The sequence below is a fragment of the Corythoichthys intestinalis genome, chromosome 12, assembly GCF_030265065.1.
Source record: "Corythoichthys intestinalis isolate RoL2023-P3 chromosome 12, ASM3026506v1, whole genome shotgun sequence".
Classification (NCBI taxonomy): domain Eukaryota; kingdom Metazoa; phylum Chordata; class Actinopteri; order Syngnathiformes; family Syngnathidae; genus Corythoichthys; species Corythoichthys intestinalis.
The window spans coordinates 21,768,163-21,795,952 of record NC_080406.1 but is presented as its reverse complement, the minus strand read 5'-3'; the positions used below and the strand labels follow the sequence as shown (position 1 = coordinate 21,795,952).

Genomic DNA, 27,790 nt, shown 5'->3' with positions numbered 1-27,790 from the left:
TCACTGACTGTGGGTACTTGACACTGGACTTCAAGCATTTTGGCATTTCCTTCGGCCCAGTCTTCCTCCAAACTCTGGCACCTTCATTTCCGAATGACATGCAAAATTTGCTTTGATCTGAAAAAAGTACTTTGGACCACTGAGCAACAGTCGAGTGCTGCTTCTCTGTAGCCTAGGTCAGGCGCTTCTGCCGCTGTTTCAGGTTCAAAAGTGGCTTGACCTGGGGAACGCGGCACCTGTAGCCTATTTCCAGCACACGCCAGTGCACGGTGGCTCTGGATGTTTCTACTCCAGACTCAGTCCAATGTTTCTGCAGGTCCCCCAAGCTCTGGAATAGGCCCTTCTCCACAATCTTTCTCAGGGTCCGGTCACCTCTTCTGGTTGCGCAGCATTTCCTGCCACACTTTTTCCTTCCCACAGACTTCCCACTGAGGTGCCTTGATACAGCACTCTGGGAACAGCCTATTAGCTCAGAAATTTCTTTCTGCGCCTTAGCCTCTTGCTTGAGGGTGTCAATGATGGCCTTCTGAACAGCAGTCAGGTCGGCAGTCTTACCCATGATTGCGGTTTTGAGTAATGCACCAGGCAGGGAGTTTTTAAAAGCCTCAGGAATCTTTCGCAGGGGTTTTGAGTCAATTCGTTGATTCAGATGATTAGGCTAGTAGCTTCTTTAGAATACCTTTTCATGATATGCTAATTTTTTTAGATAGGGATTTTTTGCCAAAATCATCAATATTAAAACAATAAACGGCTTGAACTACTTCAGTTGTGTGTAATGAATCTAAAATATATAAAAGTCTAATGTTTATCAGTACATTACAGAAAATAATGAACTTTATAACAATATGCTATTTTTTTTAGAAGGACGAATATGTAATGTATACACAACGCTCTTTTCGATGCGTGGATGTAGCTCAATATCACTTATCTGGCGTCAACTGAGTCAAGCACTGGTTGCCTTGACGTACAAGTAACTCAACTTACAGTTTTTTTTAAGATACGAGCTGTCATTCGGCCAATTTTTTGTTTTGACTTGCGGAAATTTTAGATACACATGCTGGATGGTAGAAGTGAAGTTATCTAACCTCTCTTAGCAACAAACAGTGCTTTGGCAGCTGGTGAACAATTCATCCAAAAAAGATACTTCAAGCAGTTTATTACCACAGCTAGTCAAACCGATTTGTGATAAAAGTGATCAAGTTATAACTAAAAAATAATTTGAATCTCAAGGTACCATTGTACCAATTACAACGTTTGTGACAAATCGGACAAAACTGTAAATACTTAGTTTTTGCTGAGAAATATACCATCAACTACACTGGTCTTATGCCAATATGCATAAAGTTGATACACAACTTGAGTAAAGCTCTTTCCTTTACACCAGACACCAGATCGAGAGTATCATGCTTGACTTTGCTTCTCACACAACTCTTAATTAGCGAAGCCAAACAAACTGAACCTCATGACCACCAACATAACTCTATTTCTGGACCGGGGGTTCAGACACTGTTGTTGCATACTCAAGAGCCCCCGGGACAACACTCAAGTTACTGGCACACTCTCACACACTGAACACAGGAAAGCTGGTACTGAAATAAAGCTATTTGCAGGAAAATACTCTCAAATATTTGTTTGTCAGAGCGGCTAAAAGTCAAAAAGTGGCACTTACATTCCCATCCAAAGATAATACAAAGCAGGGTTAAAAAGAATCAACCGGCAACAAAAATAAAATTCTCTGAAAACACTGCCATGAGACTTCTCTCCTCCTCTGTCATCCTCTCTCTATCTTTCTTTCTCTTCCTCCACATCTATCTATCTATCTCTGCGCTGCAGCAGTGGATGCAGCTGCTACTAGAACTAGGGGGAGGAGTTGGAACAAAAAAAATCAAATACCTTTTTTTCATTCTTGTCGTCCATAGGTATGCGCGCCGATCCCGGGATGCTTTCTCCCAGTAAGAAGCCCAGCCTTGTCATCAGTTCCTGGGTGGCGGGGGAGGAGGAGGAGCTTGGCTGTTTCTCCACTTGTCGCTCTAGAGGACGGCGGGTGAGAAAGAGAGAGAGAGAAGCTAAAAATTTGCGCGACTGTCACCGGAATACTTTGCGTGGCACACTCCCTGAGTGCCGCCGCCAAATTCTGTGCTCTGCACCATCCGGCTCCTGATCAGGTGCTGCACACCAGAGAGGGAAGATGGGCATTGGGGTTTAGTGTGTGTGTGTGTGTTTGCTTTCTAGGGTTTTCTGCTTGTTTACAGCATTCACACATACAGCCTCTGAATATCAATGAGTGGACATAGGTTTGCTGCAACAAATCAAACTGTTTGTCCATGTGGTTTTTTTTAACTATTTAAAACAAATTGCTCCATAATATTACAGCTTATGTTTCAGCCAACCAATTTCTGAAATCGTCTTTCTACAGTGGAGCCTCCAACTTCCATAATTGTATTTACTGTAATTTTGCGACTATAAACTGCTACTTTGAACCCTGCCTCATAGAGTCCAGAGAGGCCTATTTATGGCTTTCAAGAGACTAATGAACTGCATGTCTTTCGGTGTAAATATACCATGATAATAAGTGGACCTCTGAGGCTTATCATTACAGAAAAAAATCTATCACAATATAAGCCATGTTAGGATTCTGATAATGATATGGCTCGATGTTTTTAAATATTGAATGAAAAAAAAAGTCCCCCCAGAAATTATTATTAAATGTTGTTCGTTGATAGTAGCAGTAATTTGAAAAGTGATTGTGGTTCCGACGTCTATCGCCGTCACTGGCAATGAAACATGACCATGCACGGTCAGCCCTCTCACTTCAATTGAATTGGCTGTCTAACGGCAGCCAATGAGTTAATACATGTTTTTATTCATGCACCAAATGTTTGTGTTGTGTTGTGATCTATCACACAACCAGTTTGCTGGTAAAGGGACAGCTAGTGGTCGTACGCTTTTTTGATTTAATAAATATTAGCACTGCAGAGTTAATTGAAGAGTATTTTTATAGTACCTGATTTTAATTGCATATTAATGATAAAAGTAATCTATAACGATTAAGGGTGTAACGGTACATGTAATAGTATTGAACAGTTTCGGTACGTGGTGCTCGGTTTGGAACGGAGGCATACTGAACGAGTTTCTGACGTAATATAACCTTTACTTTTCGAGGCTGTGAGTCAATCGCGTTACAGTTTCTTTGTGTAGATTATATTTACTCCGTCTTCTCTATTATAATGAAGACCAACACGGTAAGACAGTATAACCCAGAAACGTCAACGGCGCGACAACGTGGCCGCCACAAAAACGCCATGAAACGCGAGCGTTAGAGTCAATCAGCCAATGCACACCAGTCGCAGTGCGGCCGCGTGTTAGATACGTTCCAGAAGTGGCTCAACCCGATGTACGCAAAAAGAACGGCAGAGTTTATTATTTGACGTGAGACGCGGCCCTCCTGCATCAATACTACTACCGGTAGCTAGGATGGGGCCGGAAGTCACTCGTGTAAAAATACGGGGGATCCGGTCGATTTTCAAACTAATATGCAATCGTAACTAGGGTTGTTCCGATCATGTTTTTTTTCTCCCCATCCGATCGTTTTAGTTTGAGTATCTGCCGATCCCGATATTTCCCGATCCGATTGCTTTTTTTTTTTTTTGCTCCCGATTCAATTCCAATCATTCCCGATAATTTTTCCCAATCATATACATTTTGGCAATGCATTAAGAAAAAAATGAATAAAAATTGGACGAATATATACATTCAACATACAGTACATAAGTACTGTATTTGTTTATTATGACAATAAATCCTCAAGATGGCATTTACATTATTAACATTCTTTCTGTGAGAGGGATCCACGGATAGAAAGACTTGTAATTCTTAAAGGATGAATGTGACTTTGTATATTGTGACTAAATATTGCCATCTAGTGTATTTGTTGAGCTTTCAGTAAATGATACTGTAGCCATTTAACTGTTCTGCCCAAATGCATGATGGGAAGCGCAACCATGACTGTGCGTAGTGGTTCCAATTGATATATCTTCTCTGCGTTGGAAAATAACATAGGGTGTTTAGAAAAAGATCAATTACTACCTTTCTTCCCCACATTGCTTCCCACGATATTTCTAATCGTAGGGAGAGGGATTGTAAGTCTTTAGCCAATTAAAAAAAGGCTCCAAAGGCTGCCAAAATTCACTCTACTCATTTTATGATGCCTTTTAGCTCCATATATAGGTAAAACGGCGCCATTACAGATTGAACGCGACAATGCGTGAGTGGGTCGTGCAGCGCATGTGTTAATTGCGTTAAATATTTTAACGTGATAAAAAAATTTAAAAAAATTACCGCCGTTAAGGGGATAAATTTGATAACCCTACCTTAAGCCTAAACTAAAGACTCTGGATGAGTGTAACATATTATGTCTGTAACGTTAAATACAATTAGAAAACGATTTAATTAAAAGATATATATATATTAAAAAAAGGCATGTCCGATAATTTTTTGCCGATTCCGATACTTTGAAAATGACGTGATCGGCATCGGCATCCCGATCGATCGGGTCATCTCTAATCGTAACCTACTTTTTGAGTCCATCAGATCTCTTGAGTGGTAGATCGGGGCACAGTTGACTTGTCTTTGTTGATTTACTGCTGTCTTCTCTGCTATGATAATGTGTTCAATACAAAACCCCCTTACCACAACAAAACAAGTAGGAACTAATATTGACATAGGAACTAAAGTTATACAACATAAAATATACAATATAAAAGAATACTTCATCACATTTGTAAAATATAAACGCATATTAAAATAAATAATAGCCAATTTGAATAAAATAAATTGAAATGAGCTAAAACACCTGTAATTAAATAATAAGAATAATACACACATCCTGCTTACACAATTAAATTTCTGTGTGGTGCTTTAACTTGAGAAAATCCACCAATAAAGCTTTTGAAAACCGTTCATAAGGGAAAAAAATGTTTCATTGAGGCATTTCATTTGTAAAATACATGTTAAAAAAAATAAAATGTTAAATTGTCATTGGGATTGCTTTTCTCTTTAGCAAAGGACTTCTTTTTCTTCTTTCTTTCAGAAAGAAAGCTGACCAATACGCGGGGTTTGAAAGGAAAATTGTTGTTGGATTATCTTTAAATACCCGCTACTTTTTGAGCAGAATTCTAGCTTTGTATAGGCTAATGTTTCTCTTGTTGAAAGCACAAAAATGTGTAATAAACAACTAGCACATTTATATTTTGCATTTCGTTTTCTTACAGTACTGAAAATGAACCGAACCGTGACCTCAAAACCGAGGTACGTACCGAACCGAGATTTTTGTGTACCGTTACACTCCTAATAACGATACATAATTTACTATTTTTTTGGCGATATATATCGTCATGTCGCCCAGTGCAATTGTCCTGTGAGGCTTACATATGAACAAATACAGTTATCTTGTCAAATTTGGTGGGTGCAGATTATAGTCAGGTGGACCTCATAGTCTGAAAATAATAGTTATACAAAAAGAAACAAAAAAAGTTAGCTGTTCGTCCAGCCTCCCATTTTTAATATGACTTGTCCTGATTATGGTCAGAAGTTAGCTTAATCTAATCCACTCAATCACATTGCTAACCAATTGCAATTCAAAGCCAACTAGCACCTATGGACAATTTATTAACATGCATATTTTTGCAATGTCGATACAAGATGGAGTCCCCAGAGAAAACCCATGCAAGCAGTGGGAGTCAAATAAAAAAATCTACATGGAAAAGTTCCAGGCAGCGGTTGGAACCTTGAACCTCAGAACAAGTCAAATAATAATACTTACTGTATGTTAAAATACAAACTCCATTGACTTCAAAAACAAATGTACCGTAATCATATTAGTTGGTATCATGTCCCTTCTTTTACCATTAACTGTCATGCAAGTCCAACATTAAATCAAATTCTCACAAATAACTTTTAATTACAGGGAAAAAATAGCCTTGAAGTTAACGTAGCCACTAAGAATGTGTTGAGACCAAAATGAGTAAAAGTGTTTAATTTTACAGTGGTATGAAAAAGTATCTGAACCTTTTGGAATTTCTCACATTTCTGAATAAATTCACCATCAAATGTGAATCTTTGTTAAAATTACACAGATGAAATAACAGTGTCTGCTTTTACTAACACCACCGGAACATTTACAGGTTTTCATATTTTAATGAGGACAGTATGCAAACAATGACATAAGGGGGAAAAATAAGTAAGTGAACCAAAACATTTCATATTTTGTGCCCCACTTTGGCAGCAATAACTTCAACCAGACGCTTCCTGTCGCTGCAGATCAGTCTGGCACATCGATCAGGACTAATCTTGGCCCATTCTTCTCTACAATACTGCTGTGAGTCAATCAGATTCCTGGGATGTCTGGCATGATTCGCTGTCTTTAGGTCATGCCACAGCATCTAAATGGGGTTCAAGTCCGGACTTTGACTAGGTCACTCCAGTAGGTGTATTTTGTTCATCTGAAACCATTCTGAAGTTGATTTATTTCTATGCTTTGAAACATTTTCTTGATGCAGCATCCATCCCTTTTTTTCTTTTTTTTTAAAAAGCTTCAACTGTGGGACAGACGGTCTCAGGTTTTCCTGCAAAACATCCTGATAAACTTTTGAATTCATTCTTCCATTTATGATTGCAAGTTTTCCAGGCCCTGAGGTAGCAAAACAGCCCCAAATCCTCCCTCCACCATGCTTCACGGTGGGGAAGAGGTGTTGATGTTGGTGAGCTGTTCCATTTTTCCCTCACACATGACGTTGAGAGTTACTCACCAACAATTCAACTCAGGTTTCATCAGTCCACAAAATATTTTGCTTTACTTCTGTGGAGTGTCCAAGTGCCTTTTTGCGAACGTTAAATAATCAGCAATATTTATTTAATACAGCAGTGGCTTCCTCCTCACATGAACACCATTCTTGGCCATAGTTTTACATATAGTTGATGTGTGCACAGAGACATTGGACTGTGCCAGTGATTTCTGTAAGCCTCTAGCAGACATTCTACGGTTCTTTGTTACCTCTCTGAGTATTCTGCGCTGAACTCTTGGCGTCATCTTTGGTGGACGGCCACTCCTTGGGAGAGAAGCAACAGTGCCAAACTCTCTCCATTTGCAGACAACTTCTGGGCTGCGGCTGTCGATTGATGAACAGCCAGACTTTTAGAGATGGTTTTGTATCCTTTCCCAGCTTTGTACAAATCAAAAATCCATGATCACAGGTCTTCAGAAAGCTCTTTTGACCGAGTCATGATGCATATCAGACAACGCTTCTCATCAAGACAATTCTTACCCGGTGTCTGTTTTATAGAAGGCAGGGCAGCTTTAAACCACTCATCAGTGATTGGGCATACACCTGACTTAAAATGTTTGATAAAAGTTGGTTTCATTTGCTGTTTAAGTCTCCTTAGGCAAAGGGTTCACTTACTTATTTCTACCCCTTCTGTAATTGTTTGCATGCTATCCTCATTAAAATACAAAAACCTATATATGTTTGGGTGGTTTTAGTTAAAGCAGACACTGTATTTTCATCTGTGCTATTTTGACAAAGATCAGTCACATTTTATTTGACATTTGATGGTGATTTTATGCAAAAATGTGAGAAATTCCAAAAGGTCCAGATACTTTGTCATACCACTGTGCTTTCATTTTTGATTTATTATTTATTTTATTTTTTTTAAATGTATTTGTTGTCCTCCAAATATGGCTCAAAAACAAAAAAACTTTTTTGAACATGGTATAAGTTTCACTTATACACTTTTTACAGTAACAACTTGTCATGGCCGACATTTGAATACCCAACTGCAGACTTCCATCACAGTCTTGCCACATACTTCACTTAAATGTATTCTTTAACACAAGAAATTTCCATCCATCCATCATCTACCGGGGTCGGGTTGCGAGGGCAACAGCTTTATCAGTATATAAAATAAATTTCTGAGAATACCATAATCTGTAAATGAAACTAACTGGACAGACACTTTATTAAACCATCACTTACTGTAGTACTCTTTACTGCACTGCCTTGTCATAACTTTGTGATCGGGCGGCTGACGGCTGGCAAAATCGTCCATGTTTAACTCAGTAGGGCTCAAATGGTTGGTGATGTGATATTAATGTGTAGTCTACACCTTTATTCAGTGTTCATTCTTGTCAAAAACTTTAAGCACACAAGACTCAAATAAACGAAGTCAGTCACAGACCCAACACCTCAAAGACCATTGTACATATAAAGCAGCCATCAGTCCTAACAAGCCGGTGGCAACACTGACATAACAACAACACAGCAATGGTTTCCATCTTCTTTTGTCTGACATTTTTGTTTTACTGCTCGCATCGTCACTGCGGTTACTGTTAAAATCAGAGTGCAAAAATGTCCACAAGACATGACGTCATTCAGCAGATGGTTTTTGTAGATCTTGAAAATATATTCCGCACGGTTGCCTTAAAGAATATGGCAGAAAGCCAATTCAAATATGCTATCATATCCATCCGCGGCATAGTATATTCTGCTCAAATACGGAATATAAAAGACAAATCAGACAGAAGAACAGACAGCCAAAGACAGAAGGCAGACGTCCAAAGTACACAAGTTTATTACGCTGCTCTCCATCATCAACTCTCCCCCCTTTTCGCCTTCATTTGCTCATTCTTCTTTTACCCTCTTTTTCTTCTTCCTCATTGACTTGCCGCTGGCAATGAATTTGATTAAATGCAAGCCTGTCCAGTGGCGGAGTAGTCGCAGAAAACTCCTTGACTTAAAAAGTAATTCAAGGGAGATGCACACATGCAACACTAGCATGCAAATGCCCTTGAACTAAAAAACCTTTCTTTAGTTGCTAACCAGTTTATGTTGAATAATTTGTCAGCTTGTTAAATTGGATGGTTCGTGGAATTTCAACTAAATGGAGAGCAATAATTGTGCCTTTTGAAACATTTGAATGGTATTGGCTGCGGCTTTTCAGCTCCAGAGGTTGGTAGACCAAGCAAAATTGCACATAAGTAAGATAACAGTCACTTTAGAAAGATGGTGCTCATGTAAATAAACACTGTATGTACAGTATTTGTCTGACACACCCAGTTTGGCCAACTTTCAAAATTGGCTGATATGCATGTGTGATACATCATTGTAAAGCTTAAAATCTCAATTTTCTGAAAAAATGTTTTTTAAACAGCAAAACCCTATCTGGAGGTGAGAGCACGCAAGAGCAGAATTACGGACGCCATGACTTTGACGAGATATCATCGCGTACTTAACTTGTTTCGATCCAAAAACTCCATGTCGCATGTATCACTGAGTGTCAAGACACAGCTGCGAATGGCCACAAACATATTTTGGGGGGATTTTATGGGTGAAACAGTAATATAACAAGGGTCGCGATACAGAAATCGCAGACATCAAGGAGTCTGATTTCTAAAGAATGGAAAAAGATATGAACTTACATTTTTTTCCTGCTGAAAGAAGAGAGTCTAATCTTTCTTTTGGTGGGTTCCATGTTTATATAGCATTAGAACAGAATTTTCTGTGGGCCTTGCAAAATCAGTCAAAATCCAGTAAAATGGCCAGGAGCGAAGGGGGTTGCACCGGTGAAAATGGCTTGGAGTGAATGAGTGAAGGAAAGGTTGTGCTTGTTTTTGTTGTGCTGTGTTTTTTAATCCCTCATTCCTCCCAAATATAAGGATTTTGCATTGAGTTAATATGCTTCTTTCATTAATGTACTTTTCATCACTACAGCGATACACCAAAGTACATTATCTGTGATAGGATCTCTCTAGAGCATTGCCATTTGCGCTACTATTAGTCCATAAACAAAAGTGTAGAGAACCAAGGCCTTGTAAATATATCAGATTAATATATGAGTGTAATAAAAGTGACCACCTACGGCTGTAATGAAGGCGATATTGCAATGCTGCACTCTCAACAAGGACAGGGGAAGTCTTCAGATCTCATTGTGGATTCTGATCAGTACAATGGCGACATTAACATTATAAAGTACCATAAAGGAACCTGGATTTACAGATAGGATAGCGATATCTTCCAGGAAATGGTCCGTGCTTAGTCGTTCACCAAGTTTAATGAAACATCAGCCTGGCATGATTGCCTCTAAAGGCTCTAATTAACTCATCTCCTCTTGATGAATCCAAGTTATTAACTGACCCCGTGTGAGTGTCTACAAGATGACATCGGGTGCATTCAGCACCTTTGAAGCTCTCCCTTTCTGCCTAGCCACAATAGAATGTAGAGATTTGGTCATAAAGGTTGAATCAAAAGTGAATTTAGCGGATATAGATGCAATCTTTCTTATTTATGATGGCTCAAGAACACAATACAGCCTGAAAGATGGCTGTCTAGACTGGTAAAACAACATACATATGTATTATCTAATTCTGCAGTCTAGTTCAGCAAACGTTTGCGACGGAAAAAACAAGGAATTTGTTTTTCCAGCATTTATAAGCGTGACAGAAAAAAAAAACAAATTCAAAGCGTTTACGAGCAGGTGTGAAATAGCGGTCTTGCAGTGCAGTGACGGAAGAATGAAGAAGGATGGAGAATAAAGGGGGAGGAAAGCGGGAATACACTAGTTTCTAAGAGCTGTCTCGGACCTCTCCCTGCTGAGAATACAATCCAGCCGGTGCTCATTAGCAGCTGGAGTTTCAATAGCACAAAAGTGGGGGGCCGCTTTAATGAAACCTTGATGAGACCGTGCATCCTGCCTCCTCGTTCGAGTTTAAAGGTACTGGGTGATGAGCCCCCTGAAACGATGACTGCACACTCTCCTGCCGCAAAAACAATGTCTCTTAAATGGAGTCCAGTGACATGTTACAATATAAGTAATCAAGTTAGATCAAGATGGATAAAATAAGACCTGATGCTCTAGCCAGTGAAGAATGGAAGCTTAAATTCAGCAAATCCAATGCAAACGTGCCCTGACATATGAGCTTTTTTTTTTTTTTTTTTTCACCATTAAAATGAATAATTTGTAATGGATTATTTCAATAGAACATTTGGTCATTTTGTTCACAAATCGATAGTAATGTGTAGTTATTTTTCCAAATTATTTAACAATGCAATGTTAATGGGTCGACAAACCTTTTTTTGTTTGTTTGTTTGTTTCCTCAAAGTGATTGTTTTAAAAGTGTTCCTGTAAGTATTCTTATGTTTTCTGTATACAGTAGTACCACTAAATACGAATTTAATTTGATCCGTGACCCGTGTTTGTAAGTCGAAATGGTCGTAAGTCCAGCAGGATTTTTCCCATACGAATACATTATAATTCCATCTTTTAGTTCCACAGCCCGAAAAGCTACACTAAATCCTTAATAAATACTGCTGGTACTATTACAAATGGAAATTACACATAGCAAAGCAATTAAACTAGAAATAAAAATCGGAATAATATTGGAATTAAACATGGGAATCTTGGGGCACCTAATGATTCGATTACGATTCATAGGCTACGATTCAATTATAAATCGATTATTGATGTAACCCCCCCCTTCCCCCCCACGCTTTTAATATTGTGTACATTTGTTCCAAAATTGTTCAAAAATCCTTTCAGGCTAAACCAAAGTACTATTTCAGTATCAAGTTAACAGTTCAAAACAGTAAATAAAATACACAAGTCCCCATTCCGTATCAACAGCTTTAAACTACATTCAATTAATTTAATGTTGTGAATCAACCGTTAAAGTTGTTAAAATTTCTCCAATTATTCCATTATTTCCCTTCTGTCTACTTTCGACATACGAAAGTTTTAAAACACTTACATCATTTAAAGATAGATTTAAGTCAAGATTTTGCCGATTCAGTAGTATTATAGATATAAAGTTAGGTCCGCTACTAGAGAGCTTTCCAGAGAAGTCTACTGCTTTAAGATGACTGCTGTTTACTAACACCAGCAAGTCTGTCATTTTTTAATCTAGTTCTCTATACATGTTCTAATGCCACCGTCGTCTGTTATTTCGCATCTAGTTCCATATAAATGTGATATCCACCGTAGCATTATGTGGCGGTATGTTTGTAGCAACTAGCAACTGGGCGTTGTTTGTAGCAGCTGTCGGCCGCAGTCAGGTATTATTGTTTTTTTATCTAGCGGCATGACTTGAACATGATATTTACTCTCGGTCCATTCGTCATTGCGTCCTGAAGACCGCGCTGACTGTGTTTTAGTTCCGCTTTACCTGGTATAATTGAATAATCGGAATTTGGATGTTTGTGAATCGTTCTCGAATTTTCCACGGCCGAATCGCGAATAATCTAAAAATCGGAAATTTTGCACGCTTCTAATTATAATATTAATAAATCCTGTAATAATATAACAATTCGGGTTCTAATGTGTCCAACATTTTTTGTGTCCTGTACCTGAACGCACTGCGTGGCTGACATGACAGTGAGATAGAGAGTACGGTAGAGATTTTACTTTCTCTTTCAATGTTTTGTTGCTGGCTTCAACTGCGGCGGACAGTAGGCGTGTTGTGTTGCACAAGTTGATGGAACAAATGATTAGAAACACGACGAAGCTAGCAACAAAGGTAGGACCGTCGAGATCAGTGACATTTTATTTTATGTATTGTGGGGCCAGTTCACTGATGCGCACACCACGCTCATATTTTTCTATCATTTCCATCTTCATTTCAATGGTAAATTTCACCTTTTTCCTTTTACACCACCTGCACTAACCTTGGAACCCGTGTTTTCTCTCACAAGAAAATCCACCGTGTGTCAGTCTTCCGGCAAAACAAAGAAATTGTGGCGGCGTCATAAATCGTTGTATTTCGAGCATGTCGTCGGATGTAGAAACAAATGGTGAGTCTAATTTTACGTCGGATGTCGAAAAGATTGTGTGTCGAAAGCGATCGTATGTCGAGGTACCACTGTACTGTGTTGTTTCACTGTTGCATTCAAATATCAGTCAATTTACAGGTTAAAACTCAGTGACACTGTAGTTTCCATTGCTTGTTGTGAAGTATGTTGAGTTTACTGCAACCCATTCACATTTTAAATTTCTGCTCAAAATTCAAAGGAAAGGGAAAAAATATAAGCAGAACCTCTTTTCTTGGAAAAAAAAGTCAGGTCACTCAATCTCAAGGCACCACTGTACATATAAATAGCTTCGTTAAGTTTTGAGTGCTGTTTGGTTCCATGAAATAAGCAGCACAGATAATTGAACCTTAACAAAGTGATCGAACATGCAGCCAACTATCGAACATGAATTAACGAATAGGGCCAAAAGATATTACAGCGCATTCATCTACTCAGTCATAAATATACCAAATCCAGTCCAGAATACTAGATATAGCATTAAGGCTGATTATAAGTTGTTCTAAGAAGTAACAATGATTGTTGATTTATAATTGGCGTGTGCAGCTCCTTAATGCATGAACTGATCCAAATAGAAAAAGAAATCTATCAGTAGGGAAAAATATGAATCAGTCAAACATAAGCACATTGCCAGAGCACTGTATGACACAGGTTGTCAAATTAGAATTGTAATCAACAGTTGCCATTGATTTCCCTTTTTCTTACATATAATAGCCACTACAAGCTCATGGAATCCAATACAAAGACATTTATCAAAAATATTACATTGTTCTGTTTCTATGGAGACTGTCAGGGATGCAGGGGATGAGTGTAATCAATGGTAGATCAGCAATCTATGGAACTAAATCAATGCATATAGAGCATACGGAAGTGTTACTAAACCAGTACTTCTCAAATTGTGGGGCCCCAGGGGGGCGCACAGCGATGCCAGGGGTGGCTCATGAGACCTCGGGGAACATACTGTTTTTTGCCGTACTAGAATATAGTGTACTTAAGTTGCACATCCACTCAGTGGGTGGCAGTAGCGCTCTCAGAGTGTTTTCAGAGTGTGCGCAGTATTTTTGAACCAAGTAAGAGCACACAGCAAAGCGATATGGAGAGCTGTGCGCCGTTTTCCGGCTAGGCTAACGCTGCGACCCACTGTCTTTTCTGGTTCTCACTTGTCCATCCGAGAAGTGCCAATTTTGGCTTGGGATCGTCACGACGACCGCCCTCAACTCCGACTCTCCCACGGCCGCTGAGAACGTGCTGTTTTCGGGTCATTTGGCTTTGACTTTTAATACAGTGGGAGACGAGGAAAGATTACTTTGTTTACTTTATCTAAAAATGATTGTAACGGAAAGCGGGAACCAAATCAATTAAGACGTCACTTAAAGACATGAGACCCCAATCTCATTGATAAGACGCTTAATTGTTTTTCAGCAAAAACGTGCCGAATATTGACAACAATCGTCCCGCTTTGTCAGTGTTACATCAGTAAAGCAGTTAGCACTGTTAGCATGCTCAGTGCAAAATAACCCCACACCATTGCAAACATTGCAAAGGAGGTGCTACTGCGAGCAGCAAAAATAAAAACCATCCCTCCGGCCAATGACACTGTTGTTTTTCTTCTATTTAGTTTTGTTTTTTCGGTCAATTTTTTGGCATATTGTCCTCATGAGTGAATGTTGCTAATCAATTTGAATTTATTATTATGTATTGATTTTATTACATTTTATTTTTCAGTATCAAATGGTCAAAAATGTTCCTTAAGCATTTTTACAGTTTGGATGTGACTTTTTTTTTTTTTTTTTTTTTTTTAATTCAGGCAAATTGATGCGCTTCAAGTCTTTTCGGTTACAAACAAAACAATGTTAATGATGTTATACTTTATTATAAGTTGATCTATGATACTTTTTATCTTTAATAGAAAAAAAGGACACAATGTTAGGCAGATGTGTACTTATAATAGTAAATTTATCGACAAATGATACTATTTAAAGAGAGTTTGGTGGGGTGCAAAAACATTTATGTCATTGGGTGTGGGGGGGGGGGGGTCATACCAGAAAATGATTTAGAAGCACTGTACTAAACCAAGTCGTTGCGTCTTAAGGGATACACCAATATCACTTAATAATTGACTGCTTACTGCCGATACTTGACAATGCCTAAAGTCTTCAACTTGAAATGAAAATAACGATTACTGTTTTACAAAACAAACTTGTCTTTTCCCATCAAGAAACAGGTGCTAAGTCCATATCTCCATGCAGGCTTTTAAATAATATGCTGTGGGAGAGCGCATTGATTGCAGGGACCAGAGTTGATTGACGGAGACAGTGCTGCGAGAGCACAGCTGAGAGTGTACGAGGACAGTTGACCCCCTTGTTACAAATCCACTCAGGTCCCCTCATACCCGAAGACACCCATATAAACGGCCGTAAATGTACTCGGAGGTGCATACCTAAAATTAAAAAGTGCATTCACACATACTTGCACGCATACTAAAGAAACCCGATCCCTTGTCAAAGACATAGCTATGTGAGTCAACTTTACTGCAGGTCAAACATGTTCCAACAACAATTGGAAACTTGACCAGAGTGAAACACAGAAAATGCATTTAAACTCCACACATAAGCTGTAATCATACATGAGTGTGGCCGGGAATAAATATAAGATACACAATAAGCCCTCTGCATGACAAGAGGTCAAAAAGACATCGTCCATTCCATTCTAGATCTTTTAATATCTTCTACAAAGCCTCTGCTACAAGCATTTGTAATGCAAGTTTGACAACAGAGCAAAAAGACCTTCACTCTTCTAAGAGCTCATGCTGCAAAATTTTGAAGAATTTACAATGTTTTCGCTTTTGTAAAATCAACAATGCCAATACCTGGCATTCCGTGGTAGTAGGAAGGGAAACGGAATTGTTGGAATGCTTGAGCGTCTTCTGGAAAGGATGTTTGTGTGTTTTGTCCTTGCCTGATTTTTTTTTTTAAAACAAGAATTTAGTAGGAAATTCTAAACAATTAGCAGACCTGTGTGTATTCCTCCCAAAACTGTTTTCTACAACAATAGTGCATAATGTTCCATAAAACAATAATCATGATTTTCAAAAAATATCATTCAATTTTTTCAATTTGGTCCACAAATGATTAAAAAAATGCGATTATGCGCCTCAATCACAGAGCACAGAATCTCATATTACAGCTGGGCTGTTGCAATTCAACATCATTAGCTTTTATATAGTACTCCATTGCGCATAAAAAGTAGCATAAGTTACCTCGCTATTGTAATTTCCCAGCAGTAAACTAGTTTTGCGAGGGGGGTCCGCTTATTTAACAACTGCAGGTGGCCGCGTTAATAGGACACAGGTAGCTTGCTGACCTTTCTTCAGTTCTGTGACTTACTGTAAGTCAGTAAAGTAGAACCTCTAAATTGAAATCCCCCAAGGGCTGCACAATTAAAAAGGTAATTCCACTGCAACATTTGTGGAAAAATCCATTTTTTAATTTGAGTAAAACTTTAAAGTGAGACAAAGTGTGCCAACACACTAACTCAGCCAGCAGAACATACAGAACATATACACTTGAAAACCATAACCATTTTGTCGAAATTCAAATGACCAAAAGGAGTGAAGCTAAAACCGCCAAACGAATAATAAAAAGGCACATTAAAAAAATCACTGTGCAGTGACTTACCAAATGCCAATTAAATATCTCCATATTTCCATGAAATGAAAGTCTGGAGCTGACATAAATGAACTCCCTTAAGAGTGTCAGCAAAACACCACGCAGCTGTCATGAGGTAACATTTATCCAGCCTCCACTATCTCCTGATAGCCCACTCTGAGCCTAAACAATGCTCTGAACTCAGCTGAATGTCAAGACACACCCCTCGTGCTTTGGTAACAGTCGCCCCTGTCTGTGAGAATGCACCATGTGCAACCACTTTCTATGCTGCACTGTTCTTTAAGATAACATTACCGGCATCTCCGCATTTACCTGCAATATGTGAGCATTCTTTAGGTATAATTACAACATCATTACAGCACATTACTTCAAACACAGTTGTTGATCAAGCACACAAATAAATGTTCCAAAATTGGTTGGAAGGATAGTATCATGAACTTGTGGTTAGTTATAATGTTTTCTATCCGTAATTTCGGGATATGAATCTTTCATATTTGAGTCTTTTTTTCTAAGCTATTGCAGGATTTCAACCTATGTAGCACCCCGTCATCTCAGTTTTAACCCTTTAACACCTGAGCCTGTTTTGTCCGAATTTGCATGCCTTTGATGTTGCCTTTATATTTCCAAGAAAAAAACATGTTCACAATGACCTGGTTGGGTCCCTTTTCTCAGCACGCCATAACCTTCATGTCCAAACTGTTGTTTTCTTCACTGACCAATTATAATCAACATTTTGGTCCCAATCCCAATTTTTTGGGTCAAAATTTGTAATATTGATGTCCCATTGACAACCAAGCATGCCCAACGAAACGTTTTGAAGCTTGATAATATTTATTCAACTTGTTTGGACAGGGGTCCCCATCTGCCGGGCCGCGGACCGGTACCGGTCCATGGCGCATTTGCTACCGGGTCGCACAGAAATAATAACTTAACAACGACCGTATTCTGGGCAGAATTAACCCTGTGCCCCTCCTGAACACACCAATATCCCTGTCTACTCTAGATATAACACTACAGGATAGATTAGAATGTCGTCATAGAAATCCATTGATTGGACTGCTAGCAGTACATCTTCTTTGTGTATATAATATATCTATGTGCGCTTGTCCTCGATAATAACGTATTGCTAGGCCGCGGGCGCAGCCAGTGTTGTTAATAACGGCGTTACAATATAACGGCGTTACTAACGGCGTTATTTTTTTCAGTAGTGGGTAATCTAATTAATTACTTTTCTCATCTTGGCAACGCCGTTACCGTTACTGAGGACGGAAAGACATGCGTTACTATGCTTTACTATATTGGTCGAAAAGTCTGAGGGAGACGGACTCACCGAGACGACAGAGCAGAGCAGGAGTAGGGAGGAGGCAAGAAAGTTGTGACGCCGAGCAAACGCGATGCTAGGTAGCTCCAATAATACATGTTGTAGCCGATAGGCTACAAACTACGCCCGCATGTTATGGTAGATATGGTAGACATGGTAGATATCACATGTACTGTATATAGATATACCTAGATGCAAAATGACAGACACTAAATGCGTTAGTAGACAGCCGCCATCTTAAAGCAGTAGACTTTTTAGGACGGCTCTGTTGTAGAGAACCTTCCTAGCGAACCTAAGTAACTTTTTATCTAAAATACTTCTAAATCGGCAAAATCTTGACTTGAATCTATCTTTAAATGATGAAACAGTTTTTAAATTTTCATATGTCGAAAGTAGAGAGAAGGGAACTAATGCAATAATGGGAGCAATTTTAAATTTTAACAGTTGATTCAGGGTAAAGGGTAAATTATGGTAAAGAATTGGGCTCGGGCCAATTGTACCAATAGTCTTATTAAACGTACGTTTGAGACAACAACTCTACCGAGGTTCTGGATTAAAGTCATTCTGGAATATCCTGACATCGCTACAAGAACATTGAAAACCGTGCTACAATTTCCAACATCGTATCTTTGTGAAGCGGGCTTCTTAATTAATGTTTAACAACAAGGCGAAGTCGTTAATGGTGAGAGCGGTGTGAAGTTGTTGTGTGCAGCTTACATGGCAGGATGTATCTGAGGAGAACTTTTCTACAAGTCCTTCCATGATCAAACGTAAGTTAATATTCCTTTCTTTCAAGAAAGTTTGTCGTGTTTACTTTGGAATCACTGCATTTGCGCATTTTGCGGCTATGTTTAACATTACGCGCATGCGCAGAACCGCATCGTTGCAATTTTTGATAGGTTGCAAAATTTGTCAAAACACCGGTCCGTGAAAAAAAGACCCAAATAACACCGGTCCGTGGTGCAAAAAAGGTTGGGGACCCCTGTGTTAGGATAAACGTTCAACAGAAAAAAAATGACACTGAATAGTTTTATATTTGATAATTCAACAGAAACAGCAGGTATGGTCATCAGCGTTTTTGTTCTTTCTACATACTATGGTCAAAACAGGTTATATACAGAAGTTCCGCTCTGAGACCCCCGATTTGGCCGAATTTCAAAATTGTCTGATATGCATGTGTGATACATCATTGGAAAGCTTAAAATCTCAATTTTCTGGGGGAAGAAAAATTTTGAACAGAAGGCCATTTATTAAAAAAAGAAAAAAACGTATCTGGAGGCGAGAGCACGCGAGAGCAAAATTAAAGACGCCATGACTTTAACGAGATATTATCGCGTAAATACCTCGTTTCGATCCAGAAGCTCTATGTAGTATGTATGACTGACTGTCAAGACACGCCTGTGAATGGCCACAGCTGGATTTTTGGGGGATTTTAAGGGTGAAACATGGTAATATAACAAGGGTCAGGAAGCAGAAATCACAGACATCAAGGAGTGGTTGAAATTTTCTTTTTCATATATTTACCCTTTTAAACGTTTTTTTTTTTTCTTCCAATTTTTCTTTGTTTGGATCGATTATTTATCATCTAATATATCGAAGAAAATGCAACACTAACAAAAAAATACAATTAAGCGATAGTTATGAGGTAGATATCCGGGACTTTTTTACAGACGCCATTTTTTTCCATTGTGACGTAATTTGTTTAAAAGTTTAAAATATGCGAGTGAATAATTTATTAAAGTCGTTTTTTGTTGTTGGTTTTTTTAAACAAATATTAAACATCAATTAATGATTCTAAGCTAAGAATGACAGACGTTTTGAATAATAAATAAATTTAATTACCTTCGTTTTATGGCTAGATTGAAACAAAAGCGGTTGCGCGACGTCTGTAAACGGGGGTTTTCAGGGTAAAACGGACAAATTGAAAATAGTTCGGGGGCTAAATGCGCCATGAATCTGCTATGACAGCATATAGACATATTGTTCTATCAAACACAACAGCTTTTTTGGATTAAAATACAGCAGTTTCTGTTAAAGAGGAGTGCAAGAGCAGAAACTGCTTTTTCAGTGTTGTCTGTGTTTTCCGCCATATATCTAACACAAAAAAACGTCACAGAGCCCACTCTCGCCAACTCCTCACAAGAAAACAATGCTAAATCCGGCCCATCTTCTTCCTCGAGTTGATCAAATAATGCATTAGCTTGCCCTAAATGTAGTTTTCGATTCATTCCGTGTGTGTCAAAGACGCTCGCTCAATCCAACCGGCCGTCGCTCGCTACTTCGCCTCCCTCTCCTTGTGGCGCCTTGCTAGGCAATTTATGAAAAATGTTCACATTATGTCCGTCCTTCGTGACCTCACAATAGCTCCTGGGATATATAGTTTTTCGTGGCACTTTCGGTTTTGAAAAAGGACCAGAAATTATGGAAATATGGACATAAACACATGGTCCATGCAGCGTTTTAATGTTTATTTATGAACAGAAAAGTCAAATGACATTATCTCCCATTTTACTTGGTCGGTTGACTTCAAGTAAAAACGGGCTTGGACCTCAACTTCTGCACTTGCAAATGAGACCAACCAGCGCCACTTGGTTGACGTAATTACAGCATGATGAGGCTACAAAGTAGGGCTGTCAAAATGATCGCGTTAACGGGCGGTAATTAATTTTTTTAATTAATCGCGTTAAAATATTGATGCATTTAACGCACATGCCTCGCTCAAACAGATTAAAATGACAGCACAGTGTCATGTCCATTTGTTAATTGTGTTTTTTGGTGTTTTGTCGCCCTCTGCTGGCACTTGGGTGCGACTGATTTTATGGGTTTCAGCACCATGTGCAAATCTGTAATTATGGACATCAACAATGGCGAGCTACTAGTTTATTTTTTTGATTGAACATTTTATAAATTTTATTAAAATGAAAACATTAAGAGGGGTTTTAATATAAAATTTCTATAACTTATACTAACATTATCTTTTAAGAACTACAAATCTTTCTATCCATGGATCGCTTTAACAGAATGTTTATAATGTTAATGCCATCTTGTTGACTTATTGTTATAATAAACAAATACAGTACTTATGTACAGTATGTTGAATGTATATGTTATGTTACAATATGGATCCAAACACAGACTTTGAAATTAGAAGTATTTATTACAAAAAACGAGAACAAAGGGAGCACGCCAAAGTAACGCGAGTAAGAAAATACAACTGAGAGAGCACGCTAAGTAACGCGGGTAAGAAAATACAACAGAGAGCACGCTAGAAAACGCGGGTCAGAAAATACAACTGAGAGAGCACGCTAGAAAACGCGAGTAAGAAAATACAACTGAGAGAGCACGCCAAAATGGCGTGAATATAACAGTACAAAATTATAATTACAAAATCCCAATAAAACACAAAGGTAAATGAGATCAAACCAGAACACGATCGAAGAATGTCGGGAAGCACCAAGGGTGACGATGAGCACACAGCGGTAAGCAAAGCAGGTAACAAGCAAATGCAATAGTCCGACACTCGCAGACGGTGACAGGAGTCCTTAAATAATGAGCGCTCCAAATGTGCCACAGGTGTGCAGCACAGCCCCGCCCATCCAGCTGCATAATGTGCTGGAAAGGAAAGAAAAGAACTGAGAAGGCACATAAACATGACAGAACCCCCCCCTCAACGGACGCCCCCTGGCGGACCACCTGGTTTCAACGGATGGAGGGAGTGGAAATCCCGCAGAAGTGACGGGTCGAGAATCCAGGAGCGGGGTACCCAGGAACGTTCCTCAGGGCCATAACCTTCCCAGTCGACCAGGTACTGCACCCCCCTACCCCTCTTCCTGGAATCGAGAATGACACGCACCGTGTACACTGGTCCACCGTCGACTATGCGAGGAGCAGGAGGAGGCACTGGCGGAGGGTTCAGAGGACAGGTGGAGACAGGCTTGAGCAGCGAGACGTGGAAAACGGGGTGAATCTTCATCGAGCTGGGAAGCTTCAGCCTGACTGCGACAGGGTTCACCACAGAGTCCACCGCGAAAGGGCCCACGAATCTAGGGCCTAGCTTCTTAGAAGTCCCAGCAAGGCGTAAATCCCGCGCCGACAGCCAGACCATCTGGCCCGGACGATAAGCTGGAGCGGGTCTCCTATGGCGATCAGCAATCAGACGGTTGCGGGCTGCCGTGCGGACAAGTGCCGCCCTAGTGTCTCTCCAGACCCTATGGGCTCTCCGCAGGTGCACCTGGACAGATGGCACAACGACCTCGGCCTCCTGAGACGGGAATAGCGGCGGCTGGAACCCATATGCGGTCATGAAAGGTGACCTCCCGGTGGCTGAGCAAACGAGGGTGTTGTGAGCGTACTCCACCCAAGGGAGGTGTGAAGACCAGGAAGCTGGGTGCAGGTGACAGACGCAACGGAGGGCGGCCTCCAGCTCCTGGTTGACCCGTTCAGTCTGCCCGTTGGACTGTGGGTGGTAACCAGAAGACAAACTTGACGTGGCCCCCAAGGCTTTGCAGAACGCTGCCCAAACCCGGGAGACAAACTGGGGGCCCCTGTCGGAGACGAGGTCACACGGGATGCCATGAGTCCGAAACACGTGCGTTACCAGCAAGTCAGCGGTTTCCAGAGCCGAAGGCAACTTTGGGAGAGCGACGAAGTGTACCATCTTGGAGAATCTGTCCACCACTGTCAAGATGACGGAATGACCCCTGGAGCGTGGAAGGCCAGTGATGAAGTCAAGTGCAACATGGGACCAAGGGCGAGATGGAACAGGCAAGGGACGCAAGAGTCCTGCTGGAGCACGGTGGACTGCCTTGCCCCGAGCGCAGACGGAGCAAGCAGAAACATAGTCCATGACGTCCTTTCTCATACCTGGCCACCAAAATTTTTGGGAAAGTAGGAAGAATGTGCGGGACACACCCGGGTGGCAGGCGAACTTTGAAGTGTGACTCCACTTCAGCACTGCTGCACGCTGAGCAACCGGAACAAATAGCCTGCCAGCAGGACAGCCTCCAGGCACCTTAACGCCTTGCAGGGCCTCTTCCACAAGCCGTTCGACCTCCCAGCGTAGCGTGCCGACTATCAGGTTTCCAGGAACAACAGGCTCCTCCGAAGGCTCCTCCCCCGCTGGCTCATGAAGCCTTGAAAGTGCATCGGGCTTCCCGTTTCTTGAACCTGGACGGTAAGTGATCACGTAGTTGAATCGCGTCAGGAGTAATGCCCAACGGGCCTGGCGTGAGTTGAGACGCTTGGCGGCCCGAAGGTATTGCAGGTTCTTGTGGTCGGTAAGTATTTGGAACGGTACCTCTGTGCCCTCCAACCAGTGCCTCCATTCCTGCAAAGCCTGGACTATAGCGAGCAGCTCCCTGTTGCCCACATCGTAATTCGCCTCGGCAGGGGTGAGGCGGCGGGAGTAGAAGGCACAGGGGTGCAGTTTCTGGTCGACTGAAGACCTCTGGGACAGGATTGCCCCCACTCCGGAACTCGACGCGTCAACCTCGACCACAAAAGGAAGATCTGGGTCAGCATGGACAAGGACGGGCGAGCTCGTGAATGACCGTTTAAGACTTACGAATGCGGCCTCTGCCACTGGAGACCACACAAAGGGGCGTTTGTTAGAGGTCAGCCTGGTCAGGGGCTCAGCCCTCATACTATAATTTTGGATAAAACGCCTATAAAAATTGGCAAACCCAAGGAATCTTTGTAATTGCTTACGTGAAGTGGGAGTCGGCCATTCTGCTACTGCCTTAATTTTAGCTGGGTCAGGTCGTAGCTGCCCTTTTTCCACAATAAAACCAAGAAACTGGATTGACCCTTGGTGGAACTCACACTTTTCAGCTTTGACAAACAGTTTATTTTCTAGTAGTCTTTGCAGAACCATGCGGACATGTTGGTGATGTTCCTGCAGGCTTCTAGAAAATATCAGAATGTCATCTAAATAAACAAAACAGAACACATTTAGCATGTCACGCAATATATCATTTATGAGGCTCTGAAAAACAGCAGGTGCGTTAGTTAGGCCGAAAGGCATGACCAGGTACTCGAAATGCCCGAGCGGGGTTTTGAAAGCGGTTTTCCACTCGTCTCCCTCACGAATCCTGACTAAGTGGTAAGCGCTGCGCAAGTCTAATTTGGTGAATACTGTGGCTGATTTCAACGGAGCAAAAGCCGAATCCAACAACGGCAGCGGATATTTATTTTTGATAGTGATCTCGTTGAGACCCCGATAGTCGATACACGGCCTAAGACCCCCATCTTTTTTGCCGACGAAGAAAAACCCCGCCCCCAAAGGAGAAGATGACGGGCGAATAAGGCCAGCAGCCAAGGAAGAGGAGATGTATTCCCTCATTGCCTCTTGTTCCGGTTTAGAGACCTGGTATAATCTAGAGCTAGGCAACGCGGCATTAGGCAATAATTCAATTGCACAGTCGTACGGACGGTGCGGTGGCAGGGTCTTGGCACGCTCTTCGCTAAAAACGTGCTGGAGGTCATGATATTCGGCCGGAACATTCTCCAAATTGACCGGCTCGATGGCCGCCTGCGTTTGACCAGGAAGTAAACATGCAGAACGTAAGCAGTGCGCATAACAAAATGAGCTCCACGTCACTACTTGTGTCTTGGCCCAATCAATATTAGGGTTATGCACTTTTAACCAGGGGAGCCCAAGTACAACTGGAGCCGACTTGCACGGCATCACTAAAAAACTACGGATCTCAAAATGATTACCGGAAAGCTTTGTTTTGAGCGGAGGCGTAATAAATCTCACGTCCGCCAGGGGTCGCCCATCGAGATCTAAAACCTTTTTAGGCCGAGCTAGTTTTATCAACGGACATTTAAGAGCGTCAACAACACTTCGGTCTATAAAGCAGTCATCCGCCCCCGAATCAACTAAAGCAGTAAACCTAAAATTAATCCCACTATATGACACCTCTCCCGGCAGTTGCAGTCTCAAATCACCTCGAGGGTGTATTGGTTCATTTAATTTGTCGCGAGGCAACTCGTTCGATGGACTGCGGTCATGCCTGAATCTCGTTCCCCCTCGGGCGAGGGGAGCCCCAGCGGCCGAAGATCCGAGGCGACCTGAAGGGATCGCGTCACAGGCGGCGACATGGTGCCCCGGCAAGCCGCAGTACAGACACAAACCCGTTGTCATCCGTCTCCGTCGCTCCGCTGCAGAAAGACGACCGCCACCGAGTCGCATAGGCTCCACTCCTGTCGAGCCTGGACCCCGCGTCGGCGTGGAGACAAATGACGGCTCGACGAAGCCATCTGCACGGTCCGCTGTCGGGCCGCCCCGCGGCGAAGGCCAACGACGTCCCCGAGTCTCCATGGCTCGTTCCCTCTCGCGCTCCTTCAGACGATTGTCCAAAAGCACGGACAGAGAAATCAGGTCCTCCAGACCCGATGAATCATCCCGGGCCGCCAACTCATCTTTGACAGCAGGCGACAGCCCCCGCCGAAAAATACCACACAGAGCCGTTTCGCCATAACCGCACTCCGCGGCCAAAATGCGGAACTGAATGGAGTAGTCCGCCACAGACAGATCGCCTTGAAAAAAATCCAGCAGGCGGCTGCCTGCCTCCTTGCCTTTAACCGGATGGTCAAAAACCCTCATAAACTCAGTCTTAAAAGTCTCGTATGACTGACGGATCGTGGGTGTAGAGTTGCTTACCGCCATGGCCCACGTAGCAGCTTTACCGGCGAGGAGACTCATGGCATATGCTACACGGGAGCTATCACTCGCAAATGTGTATGGCTGTTGGTCAAAAACAAGGGAGCACTGGTGCAAAAATTGTCGGCAAGCACCGGGTTCTCCCTCATATCGATGGGGGTGTGGCAACACCGGCTCCCGAAAGGACGCCGGCGGACCCATCGAAGAGGGAGGGAGCTGATCGGGCGCCACCGCAGCGTCAACTATGCCACAAGACTGTGAAGGTGACGTCATCTTTTCTACTCGTGTAATTAGCGAGCCGATCGCGTTTGCTAGTTCACGCAGTGACTGTTCGTGCTGGCTGATCACGTGACCGTGACAGGCGATTACACGACGAGTACTTTCAGAATCTGTGGGATCCATGGTCGGACTATTCTGTTATGTTACAATATGGATCCAAACACAGACTTTGAAATTAGAAGTATTTATTACAAAAAACGAGAACAAAGGGAGCACGCCAAAGTAACGCGAGTAAGAAAATACAACTGAGAGAGCACGCTAAGTAACGCGGGTAAGAAAATACAACAGAGAGCACGCTAGAAAACGCGGGTCAGAAAATACAACTGAGAGAGCACGCTAGAAAACGCGAGTAAGAAAATACAACTGAGAGAGCACGCCAAAATGGCGTGAATATAACAGTACAAAATTATAATTACAAAATCCCAATAAAACACAAAGGTAAATGAGATCAAACCAGAACACGATCGAAGAATGTCGGGAAGCACCAAGGGTGACGATGAGCACACAGCGGTAAGCAAAGCAGGTAACAAGCAAATGCAATAGTCCGACACTCGCAGACGGTGACAGGAGTCCTTAAATAATGAGCGCTCCAAATGTGCCACAGGTGTGCAGCACAGCCCCGCCCATCCAGCTGCATAATGTGCTGGAAAGGAAAGAAAAGAACTGAGAAGGCACATAAACATGACAGTATATATCGGTCTTGTGTCTTATCTTTCCATTCCAACAATAATTTACAGAAAAATATGGCATATTTTATAGATGGTTTGAATTGCGCTTAATTACAATTAATTCATTTTTAAGCTGTGATTAACTCCATTAAAAATGTTAATCGTTTGACAGCCCTACTTCAAAGATGATATGCGTAAACGTGTCACCGCCGACACGTTCGGTGTTAAAGGGTTATGCGTTACCTCCATCACTTTCACCTATGCTCTTTGCTATTCTTTATTACTTGGCCCACCAGACAAATCGAATGTAAACTGTAACTGTTTGATGCTCTGACAAGATCTGCTCACACTAGTCACATCATGCCTGTCATACAGCAAATCATTTTGGTTGCCCTATGACAGGCCTTATGTCACACAAATACTTAGTTTCATCTAATTTAAACCGTTATTAACCTAGCTGAATTCATCCACACTAACAGACACACCCATTTTCTTTTTCATACTCCACTTTTCATTTGATCAAGAGCCTTCAACTGAGGTTAGAGCAGTGCTTCTCAATTATTTTCTGTTACGCCCCCCCAAGGAAGACGTAAATGTTTCGCGCCCCCCCCAACTCTCTGCCGCCACTGTAAATAGTATCATTCGTCTATATTACTATTATAAGTACGCCTCAGCCTAACATTGTGTCCTTTTTTTTCTATTAAAGAAAAAAAGTAACATAGATCAACTTATAATAAAGTATAACTTTTTTAACATTGTGTTGCTTGTAACAGAAAAGACTTAATGCGCATCAATTTGCCTGAAGTTAAAAAAAAAAAAAAAAAAAGTCACATCCAAACTGTAAAAATACACTCAAGGTACATTTTTGACCATTTGATACTGAAAAATAAAATGTAATAAAATCAGTAAATAATAACAAATTCAAATTGATTAGAAACATTTACTCTTCAGGACAACATGCCAAAAAATTTGACCGAAAAAAAAACAAAACTGAATAGAAGGGGGGAAAAAGGTCTCTGGACAGAAGGAAAGTTTTTATTTTCGCTGATTCACCACAGTGCTCACTGGTTTACTGATATAACACTGACAAAGCGGGACGATTGTGACAATTGGCAATATTCGGCACATTTTCGCTGAAAAACAATCAAGCGGCTTATCAATGAGATTGAGGTCTAATGTCTTTAAGTGGCGTCTTAACTGATTTGGCTTCTCCGCTATAATCATTTTTAGACTCAGTAAACAGTGGTCTTTCCTCATTTCCCACTATATTAAAAGTCAAAGGCAAACGGCCCGAAAAAAGCGCATTCTCGGCGGCCGAGGGAGAACCGTAGGTGAGGGCG

At 41.3% G+C, this 27,790-nt stretch overlaps 1 protein-coding gene across 4 annotated transcripts in view; it reads right to left on the bottom strand.

The window, feature by feature from the left end:
- tanc1b (tetratricopeptide repeat, ankyrin repeat and coiled-coil containing 1b) overlaps nt 1–27,790 on the bottom strand; it is a 242,488-nt gene that overhangs the window by 129,573 nt on the left and 85,125 nt on the right. For 2 of the 4 annotated variants that reach the window (XM_057852771.1, XM_057852772.1), the window contains exon 5: nt 1,894–2,030. In XM_057852771.1, the coding sequence (XP_057708754.1) occupies nt 1,894–2,030 (137 nt within the window). Of the gene's footprint in view, nt 1–1,669; nt 1,863–1,893; nt 2,031–11,543; nt 26,426–27,790 lie in introns of those variants that run through there. The other 2 variants (XM_057852773.1, XM_057852774.1) reach the window with 2 other exon arrangements.